Source organism: Ahaetulla prasina, chromosome 1 (genome assembly GCF_028640845.1).
Source record: "Ahaetulla prasina isolate Xishuangbanna chromosome 1, ASM2864084v1, whole genome shotgun sequence".
In the NCBI taxonomy this organism is placed as follows: domain Eukaryota; kingdom Metazoa; phylum Chordata; class Lepidosauria; order Squamata; family Colubridae; genus Ahaetulla; species Ahaetulla prasina.
Genome location: NC_080539.1, coordinates 320,352,822 through 320,378,973, shown reverse-complemented (window position 1 = coordinate 320,378,973; position 26,152 = coordinate 320,352,822). Strand labels below are relative to the sequence as shown.

At 39.2% G+C, this 26,152-nt stretch overlaps 1 protein-coding gene across 1 annotated transcript in view; it reads left to right on the top strand.

Moving 5' to 3' along the window:
- LTBP2 (latent transforming growth factor beta binding protein 2) overlaps positions 1–26,152 on the top strand; it is a 132,586-nt gene that overhangs the window by 28,957 nt on the left and 77,477 nt on the right. The window contains exon 3 of the mRNA XM_058162351.1: positions 5,335–5,566. Within this exon, the coding sequence (XP_058018334.1) occupies positions 5,335–5,566 (232 nt within the window). The remainder of the gene's footprint in view (positions 1–5,334; positions 5,567–26,152) is intronic.

Sequence of the window (26,152 nt, the reverse complement as noted above, 5' to 3'; positions counted from 1 at the left end):
TGCAAACTTGGCTCTTTTAAGACTTGTGGACTTCAACTCCCAGAGTTCCTCAACCACCTGAAGTCCACAAGCCTTAAAAGAGCCAAGTTTGCAGACCCCTGTTCTATGCAGTTGACTTGCACAGTCCAAATTTTATTTATTTATTATTTATTTATTTATTAGATTTTTATACCGCCCTTCTCCCGAAGGATTCAGGGCGGTGCACAGCCAAGTAAAAACAACATGCACATAGACAAAATTAAAAAGCATATTAAAAAATTGATTATAAAATGGCCAATTAAAATTAAAACTAAAGTAAAAGAATCCTAAAACCCCACTTAAAATTTCCTCAAGCTAGTTCCGCACGGTGGAATAAGAAAGTCTTGAGCTCGCGTTTAAAGGACCAGAGGTTGGGGAGTTGACGCAACCCCGGAGGCAACTCATTCCATAGGGCTGGAGCCCCCACAGAGAAGGCCCTTCCCCTGGGGGCTGCCAGTCGGCATTGTTTGACTGACGGCACCCTGAGGAGGCCCTCCCTATGGGAGCGCACAGGCCGATGGGAGACTATAGGTGGCAGTAGGCAGTCCCGTAAGTAACCCGGTCCTGTGCCATGGAGCGCTTTAAAGGTGATGACCAACACCTTGAATTGCACCCAAATTGCTTTCCAAATGTGGAAAGCAGGAGCAAGAAAAGTATTTTTACAAATATTTTATTATATTTCACAAACAAGTATTAAAATGCAAACTAACATAAAGGGGAAAAGGGGAAGGGAATAACTGGACAAGTTAAAATGTGACCAAAAAAATGCATCAAACATATATAAAACAATATAAATATAAAACCACCATTTTTTCATTTCAATTTTTCTCTAATTCAAATAAAAAATAAATATTTAAATTATCTTAAAATGCTAATAGTCAACATTCTAGAAAAGCAGGAGCAAGACTTGAAAATGACAGTTTGGATTTGACTGTCAAAGTTTCCAAGAGATTTTGGGTAAAATAAATGATTAGGGGAGGGGAGTGTTACTCTTGCTATAAATCTGTCAACTACCTTCTCAATCTGTAAATTTGCAGATAAAAGATTCCTCGCAGAGATAGGTCTCCAGTGTGTTTTCTACAAAAAGACTTGATTGTGCAGAAAACCCCACTGTTCAAGGAAGAATGTGACATATTGTATTTCTCAGTTATGTATGCATTAAAATGTCATCAAACCACTCTACCAAAACCAATTCTCTTAATGCCGGCTGAGATTCCCTGGTGCAACATCTGTAAATGAAGTTCAGCAGTAAAATAAAATATCTGAATAAGAGTTTTTAAAATTTAGGCAGAACTTTTGTTGCCAGAAACTGCCTCAAGTTCCTCAGTCTGTATGCAGTATGTTCCCTTTGGTACACAGTGGCCTTTGGTAATGCACTCTAGGACATCTTAAGCCTTTTCCCCCAACATAAGCATCTACAACTTGGAGAATTTTGACTAAATCAGCTGAGAAAATCCTGATAAAATACTTAGGCACTCCACTTTCTCAAATGGTTCAGTTAAATTCTGTTTTCTCGAGATGGAAGAGTATGGGAATGAGTTTTTAAGACTAACCAGATAAACTTTTATCTGATTCTTTTCTTAAGTTCAAGCTATCACCCACAAGTTCAAATTATATGTGTTGGAAGTTTGAAAAGCTAGGATTACCAGACATTTGATGAAAGAACATGCTGTCTTTTATCCTCATGTCTTCTGTCCAACAAGCATAGTCATAAAAATCAAATATTGTCTGGCTTTTTTGAGTGTCTTTTCCTTTTTTGGATTGTTTTCACAACAGTAGACAATTCAAATTTTTCTGTATTACAACCTTGTAAATTGTTTGTATCTTTCTTTCCCTCGTCCATTGACAAACTCAATAGGCAAGAATTGCATTATTTAATTTATTTCTTAATTCCAGTAATTGGCTTCAATCCAGCACATTCACATCTATGATCACTGTAATCATAAAAGTCACATGACTCACATTTTTATGGTGGAATTTAAAAGCATCATCATCAATTCAATGTAGTTATAACTATGTTCTTGAAAATAAAGATTTGTTGGAAAAATTTTGCTAATAAAAAACCAGTGTTTCTGATCTTGGAAAAAGTAATTTCATATACATGTAGACCTAAATAATTTTTTTTCTGCAATTTGTCATGGATGCTAACAAGCAAACAAAACCCAGTATGTCCTTCCTGCCATCAAATTGTCAATGTTCTCCTTTGCCTGTTCAGATATCTGGTAATTCTAAATGTAGTTAGCCTGCCTCTCTTACTGACCTTCCAGTTTCAGCTAAATCTAAGTGGAATTTTAACTTCCTCCCTTTCCCATTGCCTTTCAAATTAACAGCTATTTTTTGAATTCCTATCTTTTATCTTCTCTCTCTCCAAGGCTGTCTGCAGCAAAGTGGGACAAGTTATGGAAACTTAGGGTGGCTGCTGTGGGTTGTATCTATATAGTATTAAAACCCTTGCATCTGTTTATAATCTTCAATTGGGAGAAATTGGAAAAGGTAGGGCAACAATTATTGAACCATAGAAACTCAAATTGGTGGGCTAACAGAATGTTGGGACCATGACTCCTGTCAGAATGAAATTTGGGAAGATTGTGGCTGCTTCAGTGCCACAATGCCTTCCAGCTATGCATCCCAGAAACTTTTAGATTGATACAAGTGGTATACCTGTTCTTTTCCTGCCTCCCTCTGACTCTTCACCAATTGGTTGGCAGCAAGACTTGATTGGCAACCATTGGTTGCATTGGAACTGAGCCCAAAATTTTTGAAACTTCTTAACAGTGATGGTCCTTTTATGAAAGGACAAGGGACCTGTTGGTGAGACAGGCTGGCTACCGCTTCCTCTCTGGAGGGTGGGGGCCCTTGACATAACAAGATGGGGAATGTGGGTGCAGTTTTCCTTGGTTCCCTTTGCTTTCCCTCCCCCAGCAAAGTGACAGGCAGTTCCTCTAGCCAGCCAAGGAGGAGGAAAAGGATTCAGCAGGGCTCTCCCAAGGATTGTGAGGGCAAGCTTATATGTGGAGACGAATGAGGGGCTGGGATGTCTACTGGTGAGGTAGGACTGGCTGAGGGAAATGGTGCAAGCCTATATTTTATGTGGAAAGATGAATGACCCAATGGGTCATGGGTTGTCTAATTATTTTTAGAAAAAGTGGTATCTTTATTTCCCAAATGTCTGTGCCCTTTTTTGCACCTTGTTCGCAATTATTCTATTTTTGTCTAAAGTTGTTATAGAATTGGACAGCCTACACATGAAATATGTTAAAAAAATTAACCATGTAATGATATTAGTGCATGAACCCTTCCTTTACTTGCAGTTGTCACAATGATTGTAAGGTGGGGCTTGTGTAAGTGATATTACTATAATGCTTATAATAATATTCCTTGCTTGTTGGCAAAGAAAAAAAACCCACAGGTCAGTTCATTTGTTTTGGACTTCTAGCTGCTATGTATTAGTTGAAAGCAAACCAGTTGCAGATTGTGGCTACCGACCTGTTTTTTGCTACTAAGCAACGATCGATCTATCATAATACTAGTCATGCTACTTTTTGCTTGGATTTTTTTTAAAAAATCTGTGATGTAGTGTCATTGATATCACTACTCAAAGCCCCCAGGCAACATATCATTGAGGAGACTATCTCCCAATTCCATTTTGATGAAACATTGATCATCTTGGATGTCTTAACCATTGACCTGCCTAATAAAAAAATGGTCACACAGAGTGGTTAATACCAAAATACCTTCAAAGGTATTTTGAAGACTTCAATGTTTGTTGTGAATATATCTGTTCTCCATCTCCATTTTTGAAATATTACTCAGGACTTATACTTCCAGAACTAGAAGTCAAAATTTCCAATTTATTGGACATTGCTCCCCAGCGTGCTTTAGACATAATACTTTATGTTATGAAATATGACTTGCTAATAGCGCCAAAAAGAAAAATGGGAACTTGGACATTCTTAGCTGTTCAATGACAACAAAACTGTACATTATTTACTAAAAGCCATCTTTGTCTTGCTAATGTGATTGTTCCAGAAAACTGACTCAGTGTTCTTTAATAAAAGGTGAAGGATTGTCTCACTGTCCCAGAAGCAGAACAGTGCTTATAAACAACAGACAAGGCCAGAAACATCAGCCTCTTTCTCTCACTAGGGAAATATTTCTGGGAATAATACAAATGCTATTTCAGATGTCAGCTTCTAACTATTCACCCTGCGTTAATGATATTTCAAATAGAGGATGCTGTTTGCCTGAGTTAATTAAAAGAGTGCTTTTAAAATCCTACAAAAGTCTTTTCTAAACAGATGATAAATTTTAGCAGAGCCTAAAGACCAAGAAATTCTTTGCCTTTTAATCTTTTGTTAAACAAGTAGCTAATCATTTATATGTCCAACTTGGTTCCACTGACTATATCCCAAGTTTCTTCTTGGTTCGCTTAGATGTCAGGTAAAAGAAAGGCTAAATCTGTTCAACTAAGGATGCTTAAATCTTAAGTTTAAATATTACCTACTGCAGTAGGGATTGAGTATGCAAATTCTTGAAATGACTTTTGGAATATCTTTTATAAAAGGTTTTGACATTTTTAATTAAATTTTTATATTAAATTGTTAGATTTGGGACAAGTGGCCTTCTTTGAATGGAACAGTAGCCAAAGTTTATTGTAAACAAAGAAGAAATTTTTTTATGTGAAAAACGTAAACACAGATTATCTCAATACAAAGGAAATTATTTTTTCTTAAAGTGGGATTAATCTAAAGGGATTGTCTTCTGTTAAAAATGCAATATTATTTGCAATATTTGTGCAGTCAGATCATTTTGAAAAAGTACTAAATTTTTTGTAGGTTGTCTGCATTGTTTAGGCGACGTGGTGGTTTAGTGGCTAAGATGCTGAGCTTGTCAATCGAAAGGTCAGCAGTTCAGCAGTTCGAATCCCTAGTGCCGTGTAATGGGGTGAGCTCCCATTACTTGTCCCAGCTTCTGCCAACCAAGCAGTTCAAAAGCATTTAAAAAATGCAAGTAGAAAAATAGGGACCACCTTTGGTGGGAAGGTGACAGCGATCTGTGCGCATTTGGCATTTAATCATGCCGGCCACATGACCACAGAGATGTCTTCGGACAGAGCTGGCCCTTCAGCTTTGAAATAGAGATGAGCACTGCCCCCTAGAGTCAGGAACGACTAGCACATATGTGTGAGGGGAACTTTTACCTTTACTGCATTGTTTTACCTCATGAAAGCAGATAAATAACTGCTACGTATGGGTGATACAGACATATTACAATGTGGATGTCTGTTTCTATTCATTCTTCTCCTTACTTCCTTAGCTGTATGTGACCCTCCATGCGAGAATAAAGGATCCTGTAGCCGTCCCCAGCTTTGCATTTGCCGCTCAGGCTTCAGAGGATCCAGGTGTGAAGAGGTGATTCCAGAAGAAGAATATCATCCTCCTGGCCTTGCAAGTGCCTTTCAGCCTCCAGCAGGTGCCCTTCCAAAAAGAATAAGCAGTGCAGAAAAAAGAGAGTCACAGCTACCTATCATACAGAAGCTACCAGCTGGGTAAGTTATCCCAGTTATATGCCACAGCAATCGTTCCCTTTTTTGTAAGTTTAACAGTGGTGTAGTGGAAGGACAGCTAGCTCCATTCTAGAACAAATGTGGAGAACAAGAAAGATGCATCTGCACACACTCACCAGCTCTAAAGAATCATGGACTAACAGATTCCCCTGAAATATGTCTGCCTAGGCATGTAAGTTGGATTGATAGTAAAGCTGTGTTGCTACAATCTTAGAATATCCGCTACCTCAAACCCGCTGCTAATTTTTTTTCTTGATACTTTTTCTTCATTTTTTTCTTCATTTTTATTTTAAACAGTAAGAAAGCAGTCATGTATAAAATGGACTGCTATCATTCCCTAGGTCTCAGTCAAAGATAAGAGCTTTCAGTGACTCATGACTGCTGCACAGTGAATTTACAGTATTTAGGAAGGAAGTAAATAACAATTGCTAAAATATGAGGATATTTTGGTATTGCTGTTATTATTGGGAGGGGAGAAAGATGTATGTTTTATGGCATGAATAAAGTTTAAAACTGAATGGTTAATCAGAAATTGTCAGTAGTAAATATATAAACTACAGCTCTTACTGTATTTCACAGGTTCTTTTTCTTTCAACCCCTCCATGTTTGGGCAAAAAGATTTTAAAACTTGGTTTAATAGTACTTTTATGATTGTGTCCTTAAAAAAAAAACCTGCAGGGAAAAGTGCCGATCATTCAATTCCATTACCTCCCCAGTATAGCTTTAAATATACCTTTTTAAATGTAAGAATAATAAGTCTAACATTATTTGAAAACAGTGCTACATCTGGATATAAAAAATATGGTCCTGACAAGCACTTTGGAAAGTGCAGATCATGCATTATTCAGGCAGCCACTTTTGTTTGGACCAAGGATCTGGACTATCCTGATACACGTGGTTTAATACAGTAGTCCTTGATTTACAACCATTTGTTTAGAGACTTTTTGAAGTTACAATGGCACTGAAAAAAGTGACTTATGATTGTCACATTTATGACCCTTGTGCATCGTCATGGCCGTATGATCAAAAGTTGGGCACCTGGCAACTGGCATGTTTTTATAACTGTCCTAGGCTCATCTGGTCATCATTTGTAACTTTTCCAGTTGGCTTCCGACAAGCAAAGTCAAATCCATGATTCACTTAATAACTGTGTAAAAATGGTTGCAAAATGGGGCAAAACTCAGCTGCCTTGCTTAGCAATGGAATTTGGGGCTCACTTGGTCATAAGCCGAGGACTACATATAGCTGAATGGAAGGGGGCACATCTACAGCAGCCTAAAGTAATCTGTAGGTGTTGGATTCTCTCACATTGACTGCATCCTCAGCCATATCCATCATGAAGCATGTTAGACTGTACTGTATCTACCATCTGTATCTATATTGGGAGAAGTGGAAAAGTCTGCTTTGAATCTGGAGCAACTTTAATCTGCTTTATCTGTTGGATAAGGATGAACTACATCCACATGGAGGGAAGTATGCAGTGGAGTACCCCAAGGCTCTGTTTTAGGCCCAGTACTCTTCAACATCTTCATCAATGACTTGGACGAGGGGATAGATGGGGAACTCATCAAATTTGCAGATGACACCAAGCTGGCAGGAATAGCCAACACTCCAGAAGATAGGCTCAAGTTACAGAAAGATCTTGACAGACTTGAACATTGGGCGCTATCTAACAAAATGAAATTCAAAGTGAAAAAAGTAAGGTTCTACATTTAGGCCAAAAAAACAAAATGCACCAGTACCGTATATGTGGTACCTTGATCAATAGTAGTACCTGTGAGAGGGATCTTGGAGTCCTAGTGGATAACCATTTAGATATGAGCCAGCAGTGTGCAGCAGCTGTTAAAAAAGCCAACACAGTTCTGGGCTGCATAAACAGAGGAATCAAGATCACGTGAAGTGTTAGTGCCACTTTATAATGCCTTGGTAAGGCCACACTTGGAATATTGCATCCAGTTTTGGTCGCCACGATGTAAAAAAGATGTTGAGACTCTAGAAAGAGTGCAGAGAAGAGCAACAAAGATGATTAGGGGACTGGAGGCTAAAACATATGAAGAACGGTTGCAGGAACTGGGTATGTCTAGTTTAACAAAAAGAAGGACTAGGGGAGACATGATAGCTGTGTTCCAATATCTCAGGGGCTGCCACAAAGAAGAGGGAGTTGGGCTGTTCTCCAAAGCACCTGAGGGTAGAACAAGAAGCAATGGGTGGAAACTGATCAAGGAGAGGAGCAACTTAGAACTAAGGAGAAATTTCCTGACAGTTATAACAATTAATAAGTGGAACGACTTGCCTTCAGAAGTTGTGAATGCTCCAACACTGGAAATTTTTAAGAAAATGTTGGATAACCATCTGACTGAGATGGTGTAGGGTTTCCTGCCTGGGCAGGGGGTTGGACTAGAAGGCCTCCAAGGTCCCTTCCAACTCTGATGTTATGTTATGTTATGTTATGAGATGAGGGAATGGCCTAAAGAAATGGCAAAAACAACCTTATTGATCATATTCACACCACTTTTAGGGAGAATTTGAGGATTAATGACAACACTGAACAGCATGTGTTTTGGGTGACATTTGCCCATTTTAAGGAGATCCTTTTGATTTTCATCATGCTGAACGTTTAGTTAGTATAATCCACAAAATGTGTCTATCTCATTATGTTTTTTCCTAAATCAAGGTCATTTATGAGCAAGTTAAAAAGCATATATCCCCCAAAAGATCCTTCAGTGACTCCAGTTCTTATATTTCTTCATGGATAAAATTGTCCATTTATTTTCATTTGCATTCTGTTACTCAACATCTTTCATGAACTCAATGAATTCTTTTCTGAAAGTTCATATATGTCCTATTTCATTTGTGTGTTTTCTCAAAAAAAGATTTGTCAGTAGGGTTTACCTGTACAAAATCCATGCTGATTTTTCCTTCAGCAACATTTGTTACTTTATATATTTCTTATTTCTTTCCTCTGTTCCCACGAATATGTCCAAAAAAATATCAAGCCAGCCTGCCTATAATTTCCCATTGGGTACCTTTTTAAAAGTGGTTTCATGTTGGCTATTTTCCAATCTTCTATCACCGAATCTGATTTGAAGAATAAATTACACATGCCATAAGGTCAGCAATTCTATATTTTTGCTTTTAAGCTCTTGGGTGGATACTATTAGGAACTGGTGATTTGTTATATTATACTTTTGTTACCAGAGTTTCTGCTTATTTCTGTTCTTGTTTATTTACTTGGTCAATATATGCTTCAAAGCTACAGTTGACCTTTGCGCAGTCATTTTAATTTCAATGCCCCACTTATTTGATTAGGATTTTATAGCTTAAACGTCCTACAATTATGTGACCCAACTTCATGATTTTCCCTTGCAAAAACTCATTACAAGTCATGATTACCCATTTTATATATGCAGATATTTTGCCATTACTCATCGTTAATATCTTGAATAGCCTCATGCAATCACATTTCTCCGTCACAGCTATAGGATTTAGATTCAATTCCAGATAAATTTTTAATCCTAAATGACACAATAAAGATTAACAACTCAATTTTTGCATACTGTAACAATATCCCTCAAAAAACTTCTCCATACACTACATGAAGCAAGATATGATTAGAAAATGTCCAGTATAATATAAAGATCTCTTTCTATAGGAATTATTATTATTGTTAGGTCTGGGCAATGATGAGACAGGAGACCACATGAATGACAACAGCTCTTTGGTTTATTGTGAGAACCCAGAAAAAGCACCAGGCAAACCTCTCTCTTTATATAGTATTTTGGCTGAGGCACCAGCCAATCAGGAACGTGTATTTTCCCGCCCAAATTTCCCTCCAAATATTCAGATACATTACACTCCTCCCCTCCCAGAAAACACTTAGTCCTCTTTTACATAATATTTGCATGTTATTTGCACACGTATTCACGCAGGTAGACAGGGCGTCTCCTAACTCTTTCTGACTTGCGCAAATCATTCCCTGGAGGGGAGTCGAGCTGGTCGGAGGTACTATTTGTTTCTCTCAGCTCCTCCCTTTGGCCCTCCGGCCCTGGATTATTGGCAGAGTCGCCCCTGCTGTCTTCTGGAGGAATCGTGTGGCGTCGCTGGACTTCTTCATTCTCAGATAAGTCCTCCGATTGCCTTGGGTCTGAGTTAGCTGTTGGTTCAAATGTTTGGTAGTCAGGGTCTGGGTGTTTGGTTTCTAGATTTGTTTGCATTCTTTTTCGTAATTGATCTATACGGCATTTCCAAACTCTGCCATCCCCCATGTCTACTAGATATGATTTGGGACCTGTCACCCCTACGATCTTCCCCCCTAACCATGAGGGACCCTCGCTGTAGTTGTGTGCCCACACAAGGTCACCTGCGACCATTTGTCTGGTTTTGTCCCTTGTGGCTTGGTACCCATCAGGGGAATATGTCGGATTGAGTCTGTCTAAGGGGCACCAGAGCCTTCTACCCATTAAGAGCTCCGCTGGGGTGCGGCCGGTGGCTACACAAGGTGTCCCATGTTGCGCTGCCAGGAAGGTGTCAATTTTGGTTTGCCAATCCCCTGGGCTAATTCTTGATAGTGCCTCCTTGGCACTGCGTACGACCCGCTCTGCAAGACCATTCGTAGCTGGGTGGAAAGGCGCCGAGAGGGCATGGCGGATGCCCACTTCGGCCAGGTACCCCTGGCGGTCCATTATCTGACACTAGGGTGTCTGGCAGCCCGTGTGTCACAAAGAGTCGCCGTAATACTCTAATTACGGCTTCTGCTGTCATGGTTTTCATTAAAATTATCTCCAACCACTTCGAGTAGGCATCTACAATAATCAAGAATGTTTGCCCGTGAAACGGTCCTGCAAAATCTATGTGGATTCTTGACCAAGGTCCCTGGGGCTTTTCCCACTCCCTTACTGGGGCTGTAGGGGGTAACGGTCTTGATTCTTGGCAGGCTTGGCATTTCCCTACCCGGTCGCTAATGTCTTTGTCCATCTGTGGCCACCAGACATAGCTCCTTGCTAGACATTTCATTCTGACAATTCCGGGATGTCCCACATGTAACAATTCTAAAACATGCCCGCGTAACTGCAACGGAATAACCACTCTATCCCCCCATAACAAACAACCCCCTTTTACGGACAGTTCCAAATGCTTTTTTGTAAAGTCTTTAAACTTTTCTCCCGGTGCAACGGGCCATCCCCTCTGCACCCAGCCAATTACTGTATGGACAATAATATCTCTATAAGATGCCTTTGCTACTTCAGCAGAAGTTACAGGCCCAGAGTCCAGAGAGTCAATTAATAAAATTGGTATTCCCGGGGTTGGGTTGTCTCTGGCAAAGGACATCTACTTAAAGCGTCCGCATGTCCCAAGTCTTTGCCCGGTTGGTGAGACAGCTGGTATGAGTATGCTGCCAGGAAGATAGTCCAACGGGTTAGTCTGGGAGACAATGCAACTGGTGTCAGACGGTCCCCCGCCAAGAGTCCCAACAGAGGTCTATGGTCCGTGATGATTTCAAACCGCCTCCCAAACAAATATTCGTGAAATTTTTTCACGCCCGATACTATGGCTAATGCTTCCCTATCTAATTGACTATAATTTCTTTCTGTTGTTGATAGCGTGCGGGAAAAATAAGCAATTGGGGCTTCAGTTCCTTTCGGTAATTTGTGGCTGAGGACTGCCCCTACTCCATAGGGTGACGCGTCGCATAAGGGCAAGGTTCCATTATACTGAATTAGAATGCTGTCGCTAGATAATAGCTTCTTAACCGCTTCAAATGCTTTTGCCTCCTTCCTGCCCCAAGTCCACACAGAGTTTTTTGCTAGTAGCTTGTGAAGTGGTTCAGCCACAGTTGCCTTATTTTTTTAAAAAAATGCATAGAAGTTTAACAGTCCCAAAAATGCTTGTAACTCTGCTTTGTTTTTTGGGGGTGGAGCCTTCCTTATTGCTCGCACCTTGCTTTCTGTAGGATGGATGCCTTCCTTATCTATTCTATATCCCAAAAATTCTACAGATTCTACTCCAATTTGGCATTTGTTAAGTTTCACCTTAAGTCCCGTAGTTTTAAAAATTTCCAGAACCCTTCGCAATTTGTTTTTTAGTTCCCCTAAGTCTTTGGCTGATACCAACACATCATCAAAATAGGGGACTACTCCCGGTAGACCTTGCAAGAGCCGCTCCATTAGGTTTTGGAATAAGCCAGGTGCTACACTGACTCCGAATTGTAGTCGGGTACATTTAAAAGCGCCCCTATGTGTGACAATTGTTTGTGCTTCGGCTGTTCCGCTGTCAACAGTAGCTGTTGATAAGCCTGTGCTAAGTCAAGTTTGGCAAAAACTTGTCCCGGTCCTAGCAAGTGCAGCAGATGTTGCACGATGGGGACTGGGTAAGCACTCTTTTGTAGTGCTTTGTTAAGCGTAGCCTTATAATCAGCACAGATACGGACAGATCCGTCTGGCTTGACTGTATAGGTGTTTCCCACTTTGCATGGTCAACGGGAACCAATATGCCCTGGTTTACTAGCTTGTCTAGCTCTTTATCAATTTTGGGTTTAAGGGCAAACGGGACCCTCCTCGCCTTCAGTCTAATCGGGGCTACCTGGGGGTCTAAATTAAATGAGATGGGAGTCCCCACATACTTGTCCAGGCTGTCCTGGAAAACATCCTCAAATTCTTGCAACAGCTCCTCCTTTAGGTCGCCGCTGACACCGTGAACTTCGGTGATGCCCATTCCCAGGGCCCGGAACCCATCGAGACCCAGTAAGCTGGGCAGGTTGCCATCGACTATGGTGATCGGTAGGGATTCGTTGAACTGTCCATATCTCACTCAAACTGTTGTGGTGCCTCGAACAGGGATCTGGTTTCCCTGGTAGTCCTGTACTCTCAGCTTCTGTGGCTGCAGTTGGCGCTTTGCGACTTTTGGTAGATTTTTGGTAATCGCGTCCCAGGACATGATCGTGATTGACGATCCGGTGTCCACCTCCATTTTACACGATACTCTTTCTATGTAGGTCTTGGTGAATATCTTCTTCTCCAGTTGTGTTGATGTGTGGCTCACTCAAACAGTTGTATGGTTTGACTTCACACCTTTTTTGAATTGCCCAATCGCTGGCCGTCTTGTGGAACTGGAACTTTGCTGATTGGCCGGTTTGAATTCAGTCCTGAATTTCTGGCGGCATGGTTGTGTGGCCGGGCAGACTTGAGCTAGCTGTCCTTTCTTTTCACACCTTCGGCAAATGGCATCTTTGAAACGGCAGTTCTGTCGTTGGTGTTGGTCCCCGCAACTCACGCATTCATCACGGTTGCTTCTCTCCGGTTTTCCGGTTTGGAATACTTCTTCCTCATCTTCACCTTCCCATTCTGCCTGGATCTCCTCGCTATGGACTGGTGCCGCTTTCGCTGCGGAATTTGGCGTGTTCGGCTTTTGCAGAGTCTCCGCCGCTTTGGTGGACATCTCGTGTGCCCTGGCCTCATCGAGGGCTATCGTGAGGGTCAGGTTGCTCTTTGAGAGTAACCGCCTCTGCAGTCGTATGTCCCTGACTCCACAATTGAGTTGTTCGAGTAGGGTATCCTCCAAGTCCCTGTGCTCACAGTGGGTCGCCGCTTTCCTTAAGGCGGCCATATACATGCTGATCGATTCGCCCTCGCATTGAACTCTCTGCCTCAGTTCAAATCTTTGCACGAACTTCGATGGCACCGGGGCGTAGTGCACTCGGAGCGTTGTCTGGAGCACGGGCCACGGTACCGACTGGACCGGCATTGGTTCTGACAGCGATTCAGCGGTATCAAAGACTTCTGGTCCGCAGTGGCTCAGGAAATATGCACGCTTCCGATTATCCGACACTTCTTGCAGTTCGTTTGCCTCGAGAAAACATTCGAAGCGAGCCATGTATGACCCCCATTTCTCTTTGGCTGGGTTGAATGGTACTGGCGGGGTATAGCTAGACATCGCTACGCGGCCGCCCTCAACAACTGGCTGGGTTTGAAACTAAGTTTGGTTCCTTCAGCTCTTTCCGGGTCTCATGTCCTCAATATCCCACCTTCGTCGCCAATGTTAGGTCTGGACAATGATGAGACAGGAGACCACATGAATGACAACAGCTCTTTGGTTTATTGTGAGAACTCAGCAAAAGCACCAGGCAAACCTCTCTCTTTATATAGTATTTTGGCTGAGGCACCAGCCAATCAGGAACGTGTATTTTCCCGCCCAAATTTCCCTCCAAATATTCAGATACATTACAATTATTATTAATTCTTCATTAAAACAATATTATTTGTGCTAAAGTCAACCATTTTAAATCACCCATTTACTGTCTCAGCAGCATACCTTAACAATTAAGATATGTTTAATACAATAGTGGGTTTCACTTACCTTTACTACTGGTTTGGAACTGGTAGCATGCATGCACTTGCTTTACTCACGTGCGGCGCTTCTGTGCATACGCAGAACCTTCTGCGCATGTGCAGAGTGTCCATCATGACGTCCGGGCGGGTGGACGGAGCCTCCCACTGCCACCATTACAAACTGGGGTGAACCGGTAGAAACCCACCACTGGTTTAGTACAATAAACCATAATATTATATTTAAAAAGTTGGATAGTTAAATGCTTTTGTGGTTTCTGGTTTGACCTGCAAAGTATATAAGTTTAAAAACAATTTTGTACAGCCTTTCATGATGTTAGGTCTCTATATAAAACATCATTTATAGCTGTTGCTTGCAGATCAAAAGATAATCCATAAAGTGACAATGGTGGATGATGAGAAAAATAAAATTCTTAATTCTTATTTTGCATCTATCGTCCCTCAGAAGCTAAATAGATCCTAGCTGGAGATTATTAAGTTACTGAGAGTATGGCATAACTATAGCTGAGGATAGATATCGGGAGTGTAACTTTGCTAATTTAAATGAAATCAAATCAGATCAGATTCCAAGGCCACAAACCCTCAGGATAAGTAGATATATTGTACAATAGTTATTAAAGAATTTCAGTTGTTTGCTTTGTAGCAAAACTGGGCCCTATTTATATCGAAATCAAGGTTCAAAATTATTGTTCCAAAGGTGCTTTTTCAAGAGGCAACTGGATTTTCTGATTTTTCTTTGAAGATGTTTCGCTTCTCATCTAAGAAGTTTGTTCAGCTCTGACTGGATGGTGGGGAATGGTTCCATTCCTCCACCATCCAGTCAGAGCTGAAGAAGCTTCTTGGATGAGAAGTGAAATGTCTTCAAAGAAAAAAGAGAAAATCCAGTTGCCTCTTGAAAAAGCACCTTTGGGACAACCATGACCTGGATGACTGAGAATCTCCATAACATTCAAAATTATTGCTTCTCTTTTTCTCATTCAAGAGATGTAAGAGACTAGTTGGTTTAGTGGTTACAGACTTAGCAGAGTAGTCTATGTGACAAGAAGGTGCATAGATTTTTATATCTGCTTAGTGTGAAACCACCAATAGTGGTAGATAGTTCTTAAATTCTCTATAATCGTCCAATCTTAGTAGTGATTCAGTACTTTTCTTAGGGAAGGGAGAATATATAACTAGCTATAGTATTAGAATTCTCTCCATTCCTAGAAATGGGAAAAGGATAAATCAGAAGATATCCCTGAAGACCATCTGTCTGAATACTTATCCAAACATGTGTTTTGCTATTACTTATGCAAATTTATTTAGTGAAGTTAGGAGTATGTCTTTCAGAATCCAATTTCAGCAACAGAAGGTGGTAGTTAAAGGGTGGAATATTCTAATTGCAAGATAGAAAAGGAAAGCAGATCACAGGGATGAAAATATTAAGGCTTATATAAAAGATCACATATAACTAGGGGTACATATGATATGAAAATTAAAATGGGGGGGGAATTCTACCCACTTGAATTGATATGTGACTTTCTGTGAAATTTGTAGATGTTCCAGCTTCTTGTAGTCTGTTCAAACCTCAGCAGAATGTGAGGCCATTCCAGGAGGAAGGCCAAGAGTTCCTTGTTAAAAACGTCAGAGTTTCCTTTAGTGGGCAGCCACTGTCTAGAATAAAAGACACAAGGGGAAATTTGTGTCCCAAATCCTTAACTGTCTGGAAAAGAATTGCCCCTCTAAGCAAAGGCAGATGTATCCATTTGAAATACAAATGGACAAGTGGGGCCTTGAAGGTAGTGGAGGTTGTTGAGAGACTGTTTCATTTGCTGTAGATTTGGTAGACTACGTGTGCAATTAACTCCAATGTGTGTGTGTTGAGAAACTCTTTGCGCCAGCTTGAAGAGTGATCTCTGTATGTTCTGCCAGGCCATTTAATGACCACTTCAGAGACTGAAAAAGGAAAGCCCCAATGGCTGTTCATTTCTGTAACTTAGACTACTCGTGTGATGTCCATTTTTCTCTAATGATTCAGTGGAAATTACATAAGGGAAGGAAGTGAATCACTGGCTTATGGTTTATGTGGCATTGAGTAAGAAGGGCAGGTGGCCAATAGGGGAGGCAGTTGAGTGAGGCAGAAACTAAAAGAAAAATTGCCAAGAGATTTAAGGTTAAACAAAAAAGTATGGCTGATTGTCAAGAGGTTGTCATGGTTACATGCTTTCTTTGCAGATCTACAGATTATATGTTTCGGAATGGAATTACTACTCTTTAATTATAAAAAAATATTTTTGTAACTTTTTATGAGAAAGATCAAACAATCCGTCAATGAAGCAGAAATGGTCTCAAACCTGATGGAAACAGCTTGTTTGACAAACCTTTTATGGAAGATGTTTGACCCATCTTTTGTCTCCTACATAAAATTAGTATATATTCTTGGGATTAAAAATGAATAACTGAAAGCCTGAAGTTCTACTTCATGATCTTTGTACATTGTACTAGACATTGTACATTGTCTAGTATATAAAACTAGACAAGATTTGGCCAATTCAGTTTGCTAGCTATGGTGTCATGGTATTCTAGAGTTACTTCAGAATATCAGAAAACGGTATAGAAACACACCCATCTATCTATAATCTACCTCTAATGGTTCCTGCCCCAGATATTGACTAGGAATTATGGGTGGTGAAGCCAACCCAACAAATCTGGATAGCTCCAGAGTGAAGAAAGCTGTTGAAGAGAGCAGTTGGGAGGAGGGCTCAAGCGGGGAATTAGCCTGGACTCATTACAAGATAGTAAGGTCTGACCCCTCTTGAATGCCTTTGGGCCTTATCTAATCTTTCTCTGGTGAATACTGCCAGTCTGGGCAGATTCCTGTGAAATTGGCATAGAACAATAAAATAGCTAATTTAAACTCTACATCTGTGAGTCTTGTTGTTTGTGACTGACAAAAACTAATCTAAACTGAATCTTAATGGATGGCTAGCTAGACATTTTGGATGTGGGAGTTAATTCTTTTAATTTCATCATTATTTGATAAATGTGATTTGTGACTTTTTAAATTACAAAACTAGCTAAGTCATTTTCTTCTGCATGTGTTGATTAATTGTTTCTAAGAATGAAATGTGTTCAAATCTAATGCACAGGCAACTTTGGTATTGAATAGTATTCTGTTTCAAGCAACAGAAATGTATTGACTGTCCTAATATGCTTCACAAATACATGTATTCATAATACATGGATACATTTAAATATTATGAGAATGGTTGATCCATCTAACCAGGGGTGAAATTTAAAATTTGTTACTACCAGTTCCCTGGACGTGGCTTGGTGGGGGGGTGTAATGTGACTGGGTGGTCATTGCCAATTTTTTAAAAAAAAAAAAACTTTTAAAAGTATTTTTTCTACAACCTCTTTGGCCGAAGAGGTTGTAGAAAAAATGCTTTTAAAAGGCTCCTCTGACGATCCCAGCTGAGTTGCCTGATTGTCAAAGGCTTTTCTTTTAAAAGCATTTTTTTGCCTTTAAAAGAAAAAAAAGCCTCTGATGATCAAACAACTCAGCTGGGATCGCCAGAGGAGCCTTTTAAAAGTATTTTTTCTACAACCTCTTCGACCAAAGTGGTTGTAAAAAATGCTTTTAAAAGCCTCTGATGAACCCAGCTGAGCTGCATGATCATCAGAGGCTTTTTTTAAAATTTTTAAAAGCATTTTTTCGGCCGAAGAAAAAATGCTTTTAAAAGTAAAAAAAAAACACCCTCTGATGTTCGCGTGGCTCAGCTGGGCATGGTGGGGGGCAGGGATTTTTGCTACCGGTTCTGCCATTGCTACCGGATCAGGCAATCTGGTCCGAACCAGTAGCATTTCACCCCTGCATCTAACTCAATAATGTTAACACTAACTGATGACATGACATGACACATGACACTATCCAGTCTGATGTAGTGGTTAAGGCACTAGGCTAGAAACCAGGAAACTGTGAATTCTAGTTCTGCCTTACACATGAAAGCCAACTGGTTTGGGTCAGTCATTCTCTGTCAACTCTAAGAGGCAAGGCTAAACCGCTTCTGAAAGTCTTTCAGAGACGAATCCAGGATTCACCAGTAGTCAAAACTGATTTGAAGGCTGTGTATATATTTATTAATTCTATATGATAGCTTGAATGAGTTCTTCTCAGCTTTCCCCCCTAAAATTATTTTAACTGGAGATGCCAACTTAAGTTTGGAGGAATTTGCAAGTAATACATGTCTCTTTACTATCAAAGCACGGTAACCAGACTCATAAGTAATAGATAAGTCAGTTGCCTGTTACATATTTTCAATTCATATAGGAAATGCTGCTAATTTACTTTTTACTTTAACTCTACCTGTACACTACCATACAATTCTAGACTTTCTCATAATAATGTGGTACCTAACTTTATCACCCAAACTTTTAAAAAAATGAATTTCAAAGGCATGGAGGAGTGTGTGGTAAGGTAAGAATATTATGCAGTTGATATAATGTAGCTATCTCAGGAAAAGATGATATCACGAGATTGGATACCATTATTTTATTTGTGCATATTTAAAATAGGTTTTTCTGATTCCTATTAGAGTTCTCTAGTAGGTGCTATAGCAATCTGTAAGAAAGGTTCATGGAAAGATTTTTAAAAAGAGAGAAAATTATGTTTATGTTCAGTGTATAAAATAAACAATGGAAGAAGATAATCCAAGAACAATTTGTACTTTGGAGTACAAGGCAGTGGTTTCTCAATATAACTTTGGCTAGTGTACTCTACTGTTTGTGAACTTTTAGCCAAATTAACCATCGGAAAATTATTTTGGAGTTCCTGATAGAATAAATGTTTCATTGAAATGCAAAACAAAAACCGCAGATATTTTTCTTTGTCAGTGCTGAATCTTGTTTAGGTGGTAGGGCTGATTTTACATATAATTCTGATCTGAGAAGTTTAAATCTAGAGCTTATTTTATTTATTTTATTTTATTTTTCATATTTATATACCGCCCTATCTCCCTAAGGACTCAGGGCGGTTCACAGGCAATTAAAATACATATAAATACAGATTAAAAACGACAATTAAAAAACTTATTCTATTGCCAAATTATTAAAAACAATATAAATAGTAAAAACCCCTTAAAACCAATAACTTTAAAATCTAATCCAGTCCCGCGCAGATGAATAAGTGTGTTTTAAGCTCGCGACACTTACATGTTCTAAGTTCATACTTCCTAAAACAAAAATTGAAAACAATTGCAAAAAACTATTATGAAAGGATCAGCTATAGTTCATGCTTGTGGATATTTAAGTAAAGTCATTTCTTTATATTTGTAACCTGTGGAAATGGTCTCAAAAATTATATCCAGTAATGAACTGTAAATTCTTGACTTACTGCCAGCATTTCTTGTAAAAGAGAAATAATGTAACAATGTAAGTAACATCAGTAGGAGAGGAATGAGCACCAGCAAAGTAATTAATTATGTGAGTATCTGAGAGTCAACATCCTCAGTACTGGTGCATAAATCTGGAATTTCCACTTTCTTTTTACAAACCTTGTAAATTCTCAAACCAGCTAAAATCTTACTTGTTTTAACTGAGTATATGCTGCTATGTTTCCAGTTGCAGTTCTCATTAAAATATTTTAATATTACAACTTTCTAGGTTGATTTGTTGATAGTTTATGCTTTTAATATTCTGTAATGTAAGTTGGACCATAAGAAAGGCTGAGTGCCAAAGAACTGAGGCCTTTGAACTATGATGATGGAGAAGACTCCTGCGAGTCCCTTGGATAGCAAGGCGATCAAACCAGTTAGTCCTACAGGAGATCAACCCTGACTGCTCTTTATTTTTTTTTTATTTTTTTTATAAAAAGTTTTATTTTTACAATCATATCAAATAATTCATCCAATGTACAGTTATATACAATTAGTCGGGCTTGCCCAGTCACCACCACCCTTTTTAACACTCTTCCCTCTTCTACCTTCTTTTACTTTCCAAACCTTCCTCTCCTTCTCTTATCTACATCCACTCCTCCCTCCACCTTACACCTTCCTTCTCCCTCTACTATCCCTCTTCCTTCCTCTTCTCCTCTTTCCTACCTCCTACTCTCTCTTTTCTCCCTCCCCACCGTTCTAAAATGGTAACTATGCAGACCCGACCCTACATTAATTATATTTCTTCAATAATCCCTGTACATTAACCATCACTCCATCTCTACCAAACCCCCAATTCCCTCCCCTTACCCCCACCCCCACCCCGACTTCCCAGAACAAAATGCAGGGTATCAAAACTAACAATCATAATCCAAAATAATTCCTAAATTATAATCTTTAGTCACACCACACTTAGTCACACTCTCAATTCCCTCTCCTTCAAAAATATATCTAATACAAAATATTTCCTAAATTTACTCATATGCTATTCGATATTTTTTTATCTGATACTTATTTTAAATATAATCAATCCACATTTTCCATTCTAAAATATATTTTTCTAGTATATAGTCTTTCAAGTAAGCGGAGATTTTGTCATCTCTGCCAGATTTGATACTTTGAGTGTCCATTTGTTGTTTTGTTTTGTCCATTCTTGATTGTAGGTAATTCTTCTTTCTTCCAATACTGAGCAATCAAAAGTCTTGCGACTGTTATTAAGTTCAAAATCAATTTAGTCTCTATAGCTGTATAGTCCATAATTATTCCTAGTAGAAAGAACTGCGGAGTAAACTTAATCTTCTTTTTCAAAATATTCTGCATGATCCACCAGCCTTTAATCCAAAATACTTTAACTTTTTTACAAGTCCACCATATATGGTAATAAGTAGCATCTTCACAATCGCATCTCCAACATTTAGCAAGGTCTAATATGTGTTTCTTGTAAACAGGTAATGTCATTTTTAAATTATTTCAAATAATGAAATACTTTCCTTCTCTTCTGCGGTGAATTCAGGCCATTAACATTCCAAGATAATAGTTTAATTGCCATTATCGGCCAAAGAAAACTTTTGGAACACCAGCCGCAGATCACATTTTACTTTAGGCCTTGCTCCTCCCACTGTTTCCATTGTAGTAGTTGCCAGTTGTTGTTGTGCCTTCATCTCTTGTTCCTTGCGTTTAGCAGCAGCTCTAGTCAGCCTTTGTTCTTTTGAATCTAAACCCGTCGTAGGTATTTCCAACACTTGTAATAAATCTTCTTCCATCACAATCTGTTCTTGTACCTGCTTCACTTCTCTTCCTTCACTTCAGCCTCCTTCTTCTAGCTTCCAATGGGGAAGACTTCCAACTTTAATACCTCAACATAAAATTCTCTTGCTTTTCCAACCGTATTGAAACGATGTACTTTCCTGCATAATATACTATTATACCAGTTGGAATATCCCATCTATATTCAATCTGATGTTTTTAAGTTCATTCACCAGGAAGGCAAATTCCTTCCTAGCCCTTAACATTTTGGTGGAATTTCCTTTAATATCAAAATATCTTGACCAGCAATCTGAATCTTCTCCCCCTTATATGAAGCTTGCAAAATCTGATTTCTCACTGTTCTGTTTGTAAAATAAATAACAACATCCCTTGGCAACTTTTTTGCCTTGCTATCCAAGAATTCACACGATATATTTTATCAATTTGATAAGCCACATCTGCTGGACGAGCTGCTAATATCTCAGCAAATACTTCAGAAAAATTTCCTTAAATTCTCTTCCTTATTTTCTTTCAAACCTCGAATTCTAAGAGCAAATTCCATATTTCTATATTGTATCAAAACTATTTCATCCTCTGTTTTTCCATTTTACTTTGAAATTCATCCATTTTATTTTCTAATTTTAAATTATGTTGCTTAATTTCTTCAACCTCCTCTTCCAATAAAATCACATTCGTTGCCAAACTTTGTACTGCCATTACAAATCCTTCTTTAACTTCTTTATTTCCCACTTGAATTTCTGATATCTGCTCTTTCATTTCAGACATCTCATCAGTTATTACTTTAAATTTTTCTTCTATAAAGCCTTTTAAGTTCTCTTGTAACGCCTCTAAATTCAATGTTCTAGTCTCTGCTGTATGAGCTGGAGAGGCACCAGCTGATAAAGTTCCAGAGCTCTTTGTTACAGTAGACTTTAATTGTTTGGCTGCCATCTTCTATAAAATTATTTATTTATTTATTTCCAACTTAATATTCACTTTAAATCTTCTTAACTTCTGAGAAACACAGTCTTTTAAAGCAGTATTTAAAAAATCTCCCTAGATTCTATCAGCAGGCAGCAAAGAGTTAAAGCAGCAAGTAACATGCAAATTACCAACTGCAGAGGCACACGCTGAAAGTATCACTTTCGCTTTCCACTCGTTAACTTGTTAACAATTCGCCTCCATTTTCTTGCTGTTTTCAAGCTTGTTACAAAGTATCGGGTAATCGGCTTGGCTACTTGCTTAAAGTTCTCCCACTTTCGTTCTGTCCGGTATAATCCTTTATTGTCCAAAATAAATCTCGGCGTTTGGTCGTGGTGATTGGTTCCGCCAAAGCAGAAGAATCCTCGGATCTGGAGCACTTCGGGTTACTGGAGGGAACTTAACCCTTCAAACCCCTTTTTTCTCAGGGGCTTTAGGGAAATTCAACCTCTGCCCTCAGCTCACCCCTTCTCTTTCTCCCGAAGAGGGGGTAGGATGTTGTAGCAGATAATTTTGTGTACTACGGTTAGCTCAGACCAAAGGCGGCGTAGTGCTAAATTGTCTAAGCCCAAAATTTCAAGACTGGTGTTGCGAGCAGAGGAGTGGAGGACTCTTCTCGTGAAATCTCTCTGGACCAGTCAACCCTGACTGCTCTTTAGAAGACCAGATCCTGAAGATGAAACTCAAATACTTTGGTCACCTAATGAGAAGGAAGGACTCACTGGAGAAGAGCTTAATGCTGGGAAAGATTGAGGGTAAAAGAAGAGGTCAACAGAGAACGAGATGGCTGGATGGAGTCACTGAAGCAGTAGGCGTGAGCTTAAATGGACTCCAGAGGATGGTAGAGGACAGGAAGGCTTGGAGGAACGTTGTCCATGGAGTTGCGATGGGTCAGACATAATTTCGCAACTAACAACAATGTAAATTATGCTGTGGTAGTTTTGTAGTGCATTTTGGGTTCTAATGAGAAATGAGCAACACATTTTAAAAATACATTGTGTATTTTTAAAATACATAATAATGATTATTGACATCCCAGAGAAAGTTTTACTCTCTCAGTATTGATCCTAGGGAGACTCTCACTTCTTGACTTTATTGAGAAAACTGGAAATAAGTTTCTCTGAAGGCAATATGTTTCTCTGTTCCTTTAAGAGGGATGTAGGCAAAATAGAAATATCAAGAAGTGACATCCCAGGGTGTTAAAGTATCTGGAAACCAATTCCTTGAGGAATTTTTGAAAAGCTTGGACATGTTTAGCTTGGAGAATAGAAGGTGAGAAATGATAATTGTCTTTAGCTATCTTAGCAACTATTATACAGAAGATGAAACACATAAAACAGTGGATGGAAACTGCTAAAAACAGAAAGTTTGAGTTAAAATTAGACGAAAACTCCTAATGATAAAGACTGATTGGCAGTAGTGGGTTTCATATACGCCATGGCTTGTTTTAATGCCTTTATAATGCCTTGGTAAGGCCGCACTTGGAATACTGCATTCAGTTTTGGTCGCCACGATATAAAAAAGATGCTGAGACTCTAGAAAGAATGCAGAGAAGAGCAACAAAGATGATTAGGGGACTGGAGGCTAAAACATATGAAGAACGGTTGCAGGAACTGGGTATGTCTAGTTTAACAAAAAGAAGGACTAGGGAAGACATGATAGCAATGTTCCAATATCTCAGGGGTTGCCACAAAGAAGAGGGAGTCGGGCTGTTCACCAAAGCACCTGAGGGTAAAACAAGAAGCAATGGGTGGAAACTGATCAAGGAAAGAAGCAACTTAGAATTAAAGAGAAATTAGAACAAATAATAAGTGGAATGACTTGACTGCAGAAGTTGTGAATGCTCCAACACTGGAAATTTTTAAGCAAATATTGGATAACCATCTCTCTGAGATGGTGTAGGGTTTCCTGCTTGGGCAGAGGCTGGACTAGAAGGCTTCCAAGGTCCCTTCCAACTCTGTTGTTATTATTATTAATGATGATTTGTTGAATTCACACAGCACATTATGTCAAAGCGAAAGTAGGTTACTTGTTAGCACATTGTGTGAATATCATAATATGTGATTTCCCCAATGTAGGCATTTCCCTCAGAAATATAGACTTAAATTCCTATAAATTCTCTGCTTGGAGCAGAACACCTCTACTTCCCATAGTTTCCCAGTTTGATTGAAATTGGAAACTATGCTTACAAGTTATAGAATGGATTAAGATATTACATCAACTCCGCACCATACTTTAAATATTCTGGCCTGTTTTGAAGTTCTAAAGTATAAATGTCTGAAATGAACTATATAGAATGCTATGATTAATTCAAAATATGATGTTTTGCTTGCTCACACTTCAAAGGGAAGATGGAAGAGGCAAGACCAGAGATGTAACACCAATCCTACGCGGCTTGCACTGGCTTCCTGTCGTCTTTCGGGTGCGCTTTAAGATTTTGGTTACCACCTTTAAAGCACTCCATGGCTTAGGGCCCGGGTACTTACGGGACCGCCTGCTGTTACCTCATGCCTCCCACCGACCCGTACGCTCACACAGAAAGGGTCTTCTCAGGGTGCCATCCGCCAAACAATGTCGGCTGGCGGCCCCCAGGGGCAGGCCCTTCTCTGTGGGAGCTCCTACGCTCTGGAACGAACTTCCCCCTGGATTACGCCAAGTGCCTGATCTTCGGACCTTTCGCCGTGAGCTGAAAACACACTTATTTATTCAAGCGGGACTGGCTTAATAGTTTTATTAAATTTTAATTGGGGTTTTAGTACCTTGGGGTTTTGAATTTTAAATTTTAATTTTTTTAAGGTTGGCCATTTTTCTAATATGCTCTGTTTTTAGTTTGGTGTTTTAATTGTATATTTATCATGTTTTTTATCTTCTGGCTGTACACCGCCCTGAGTCCTTCGGGAGAAGGGCGGTATAAAAATTTAATAAAATAAAAATTAATAAAATAAAAGAGACTGTGTGGATGATAAAATAGCTAATTCACATTCCAATTTATTAAACTTATTCCATTGCATTGGATTCATGTTGCCAGAGAAATCAAGTCGAGGAATGAATTTAAAATATTACTTAGTTACTGAATGAATGATCAGGAAATTATAGCTTATTAATGTAAATGTCTTGAGAATTGTTTTCAAATGGTCCCTAAAATATAAGAAGAATAGAAGAAGAATAGAATTTTTTATTGGCCAAGTGTGATTGGACACACAAGGAATTTGTCTTGGTGCATATGCTCTCAGTGTACATAAAAGAAAAGATACGTTCATCAAGGTACAACATTTACAACTCAATTGATGGTCAATATATCAATATAAATCATAAGGATTGCCAGCAACCTTATCTTAAAGCAAGATTTACCTAATTCTGTTTCAAACCATTAGATTAAAATGATCAATGTAATTTACCAATAAATGATAAGTCTAAATTGTATTACAAGTAGTTCTTCAAACCTTAGTTCCACTTTTGAAATTCTTTTAAATGTAGATCAGAACTGGATTTAATACCTGGAAGGTATACGTAGAGGAAAAGAACTTTGGCTCAATGAATATAAAGGTGCCATTAAATAAGGAACTATGTAAACTATCTTGCTTCCTGGGGGCGGGGGAGGGGAGGTGTATCTTGCATGAAATCTGCTTAATCCCATTAAGTTTTGTCTTCTTTGGAAGTTCCAGTACTAACCACTACTTTTTTTAGGATGTTGAAAATAAGAGGGTAGTTGAGGTGCTTAGAAACATAGCAGTCTGGAAATCTTGGCACTGTTCTCCAGCAGAGGAAAGAGGAACCAGCAGGACCAAAAAGAGCTGAAAAACTTAAGAAAGAAAGAAAGAAAGAGGCTTAGCATGTGCTAAGTTGAAACAAACTGCTTTGTAAGAATCTGTTGTGACAGCCAGCATGAATTAATAGGCATTGAAGCACTGGGCCTTGGGAGTGGAGAAGATATGCTTCATGTTGTGGCTCACCTGTCACAAAAAGTAAGCACCCTAAACAGGGGTGGGATTCAAAAATTTTAGCAACTGGTTTTCTGCCCAGTTGCTGGGTGGACATGACCATGGTGGGCATGGCCTACTCAGCCTCCTGCACCATGGCCGGGGGGG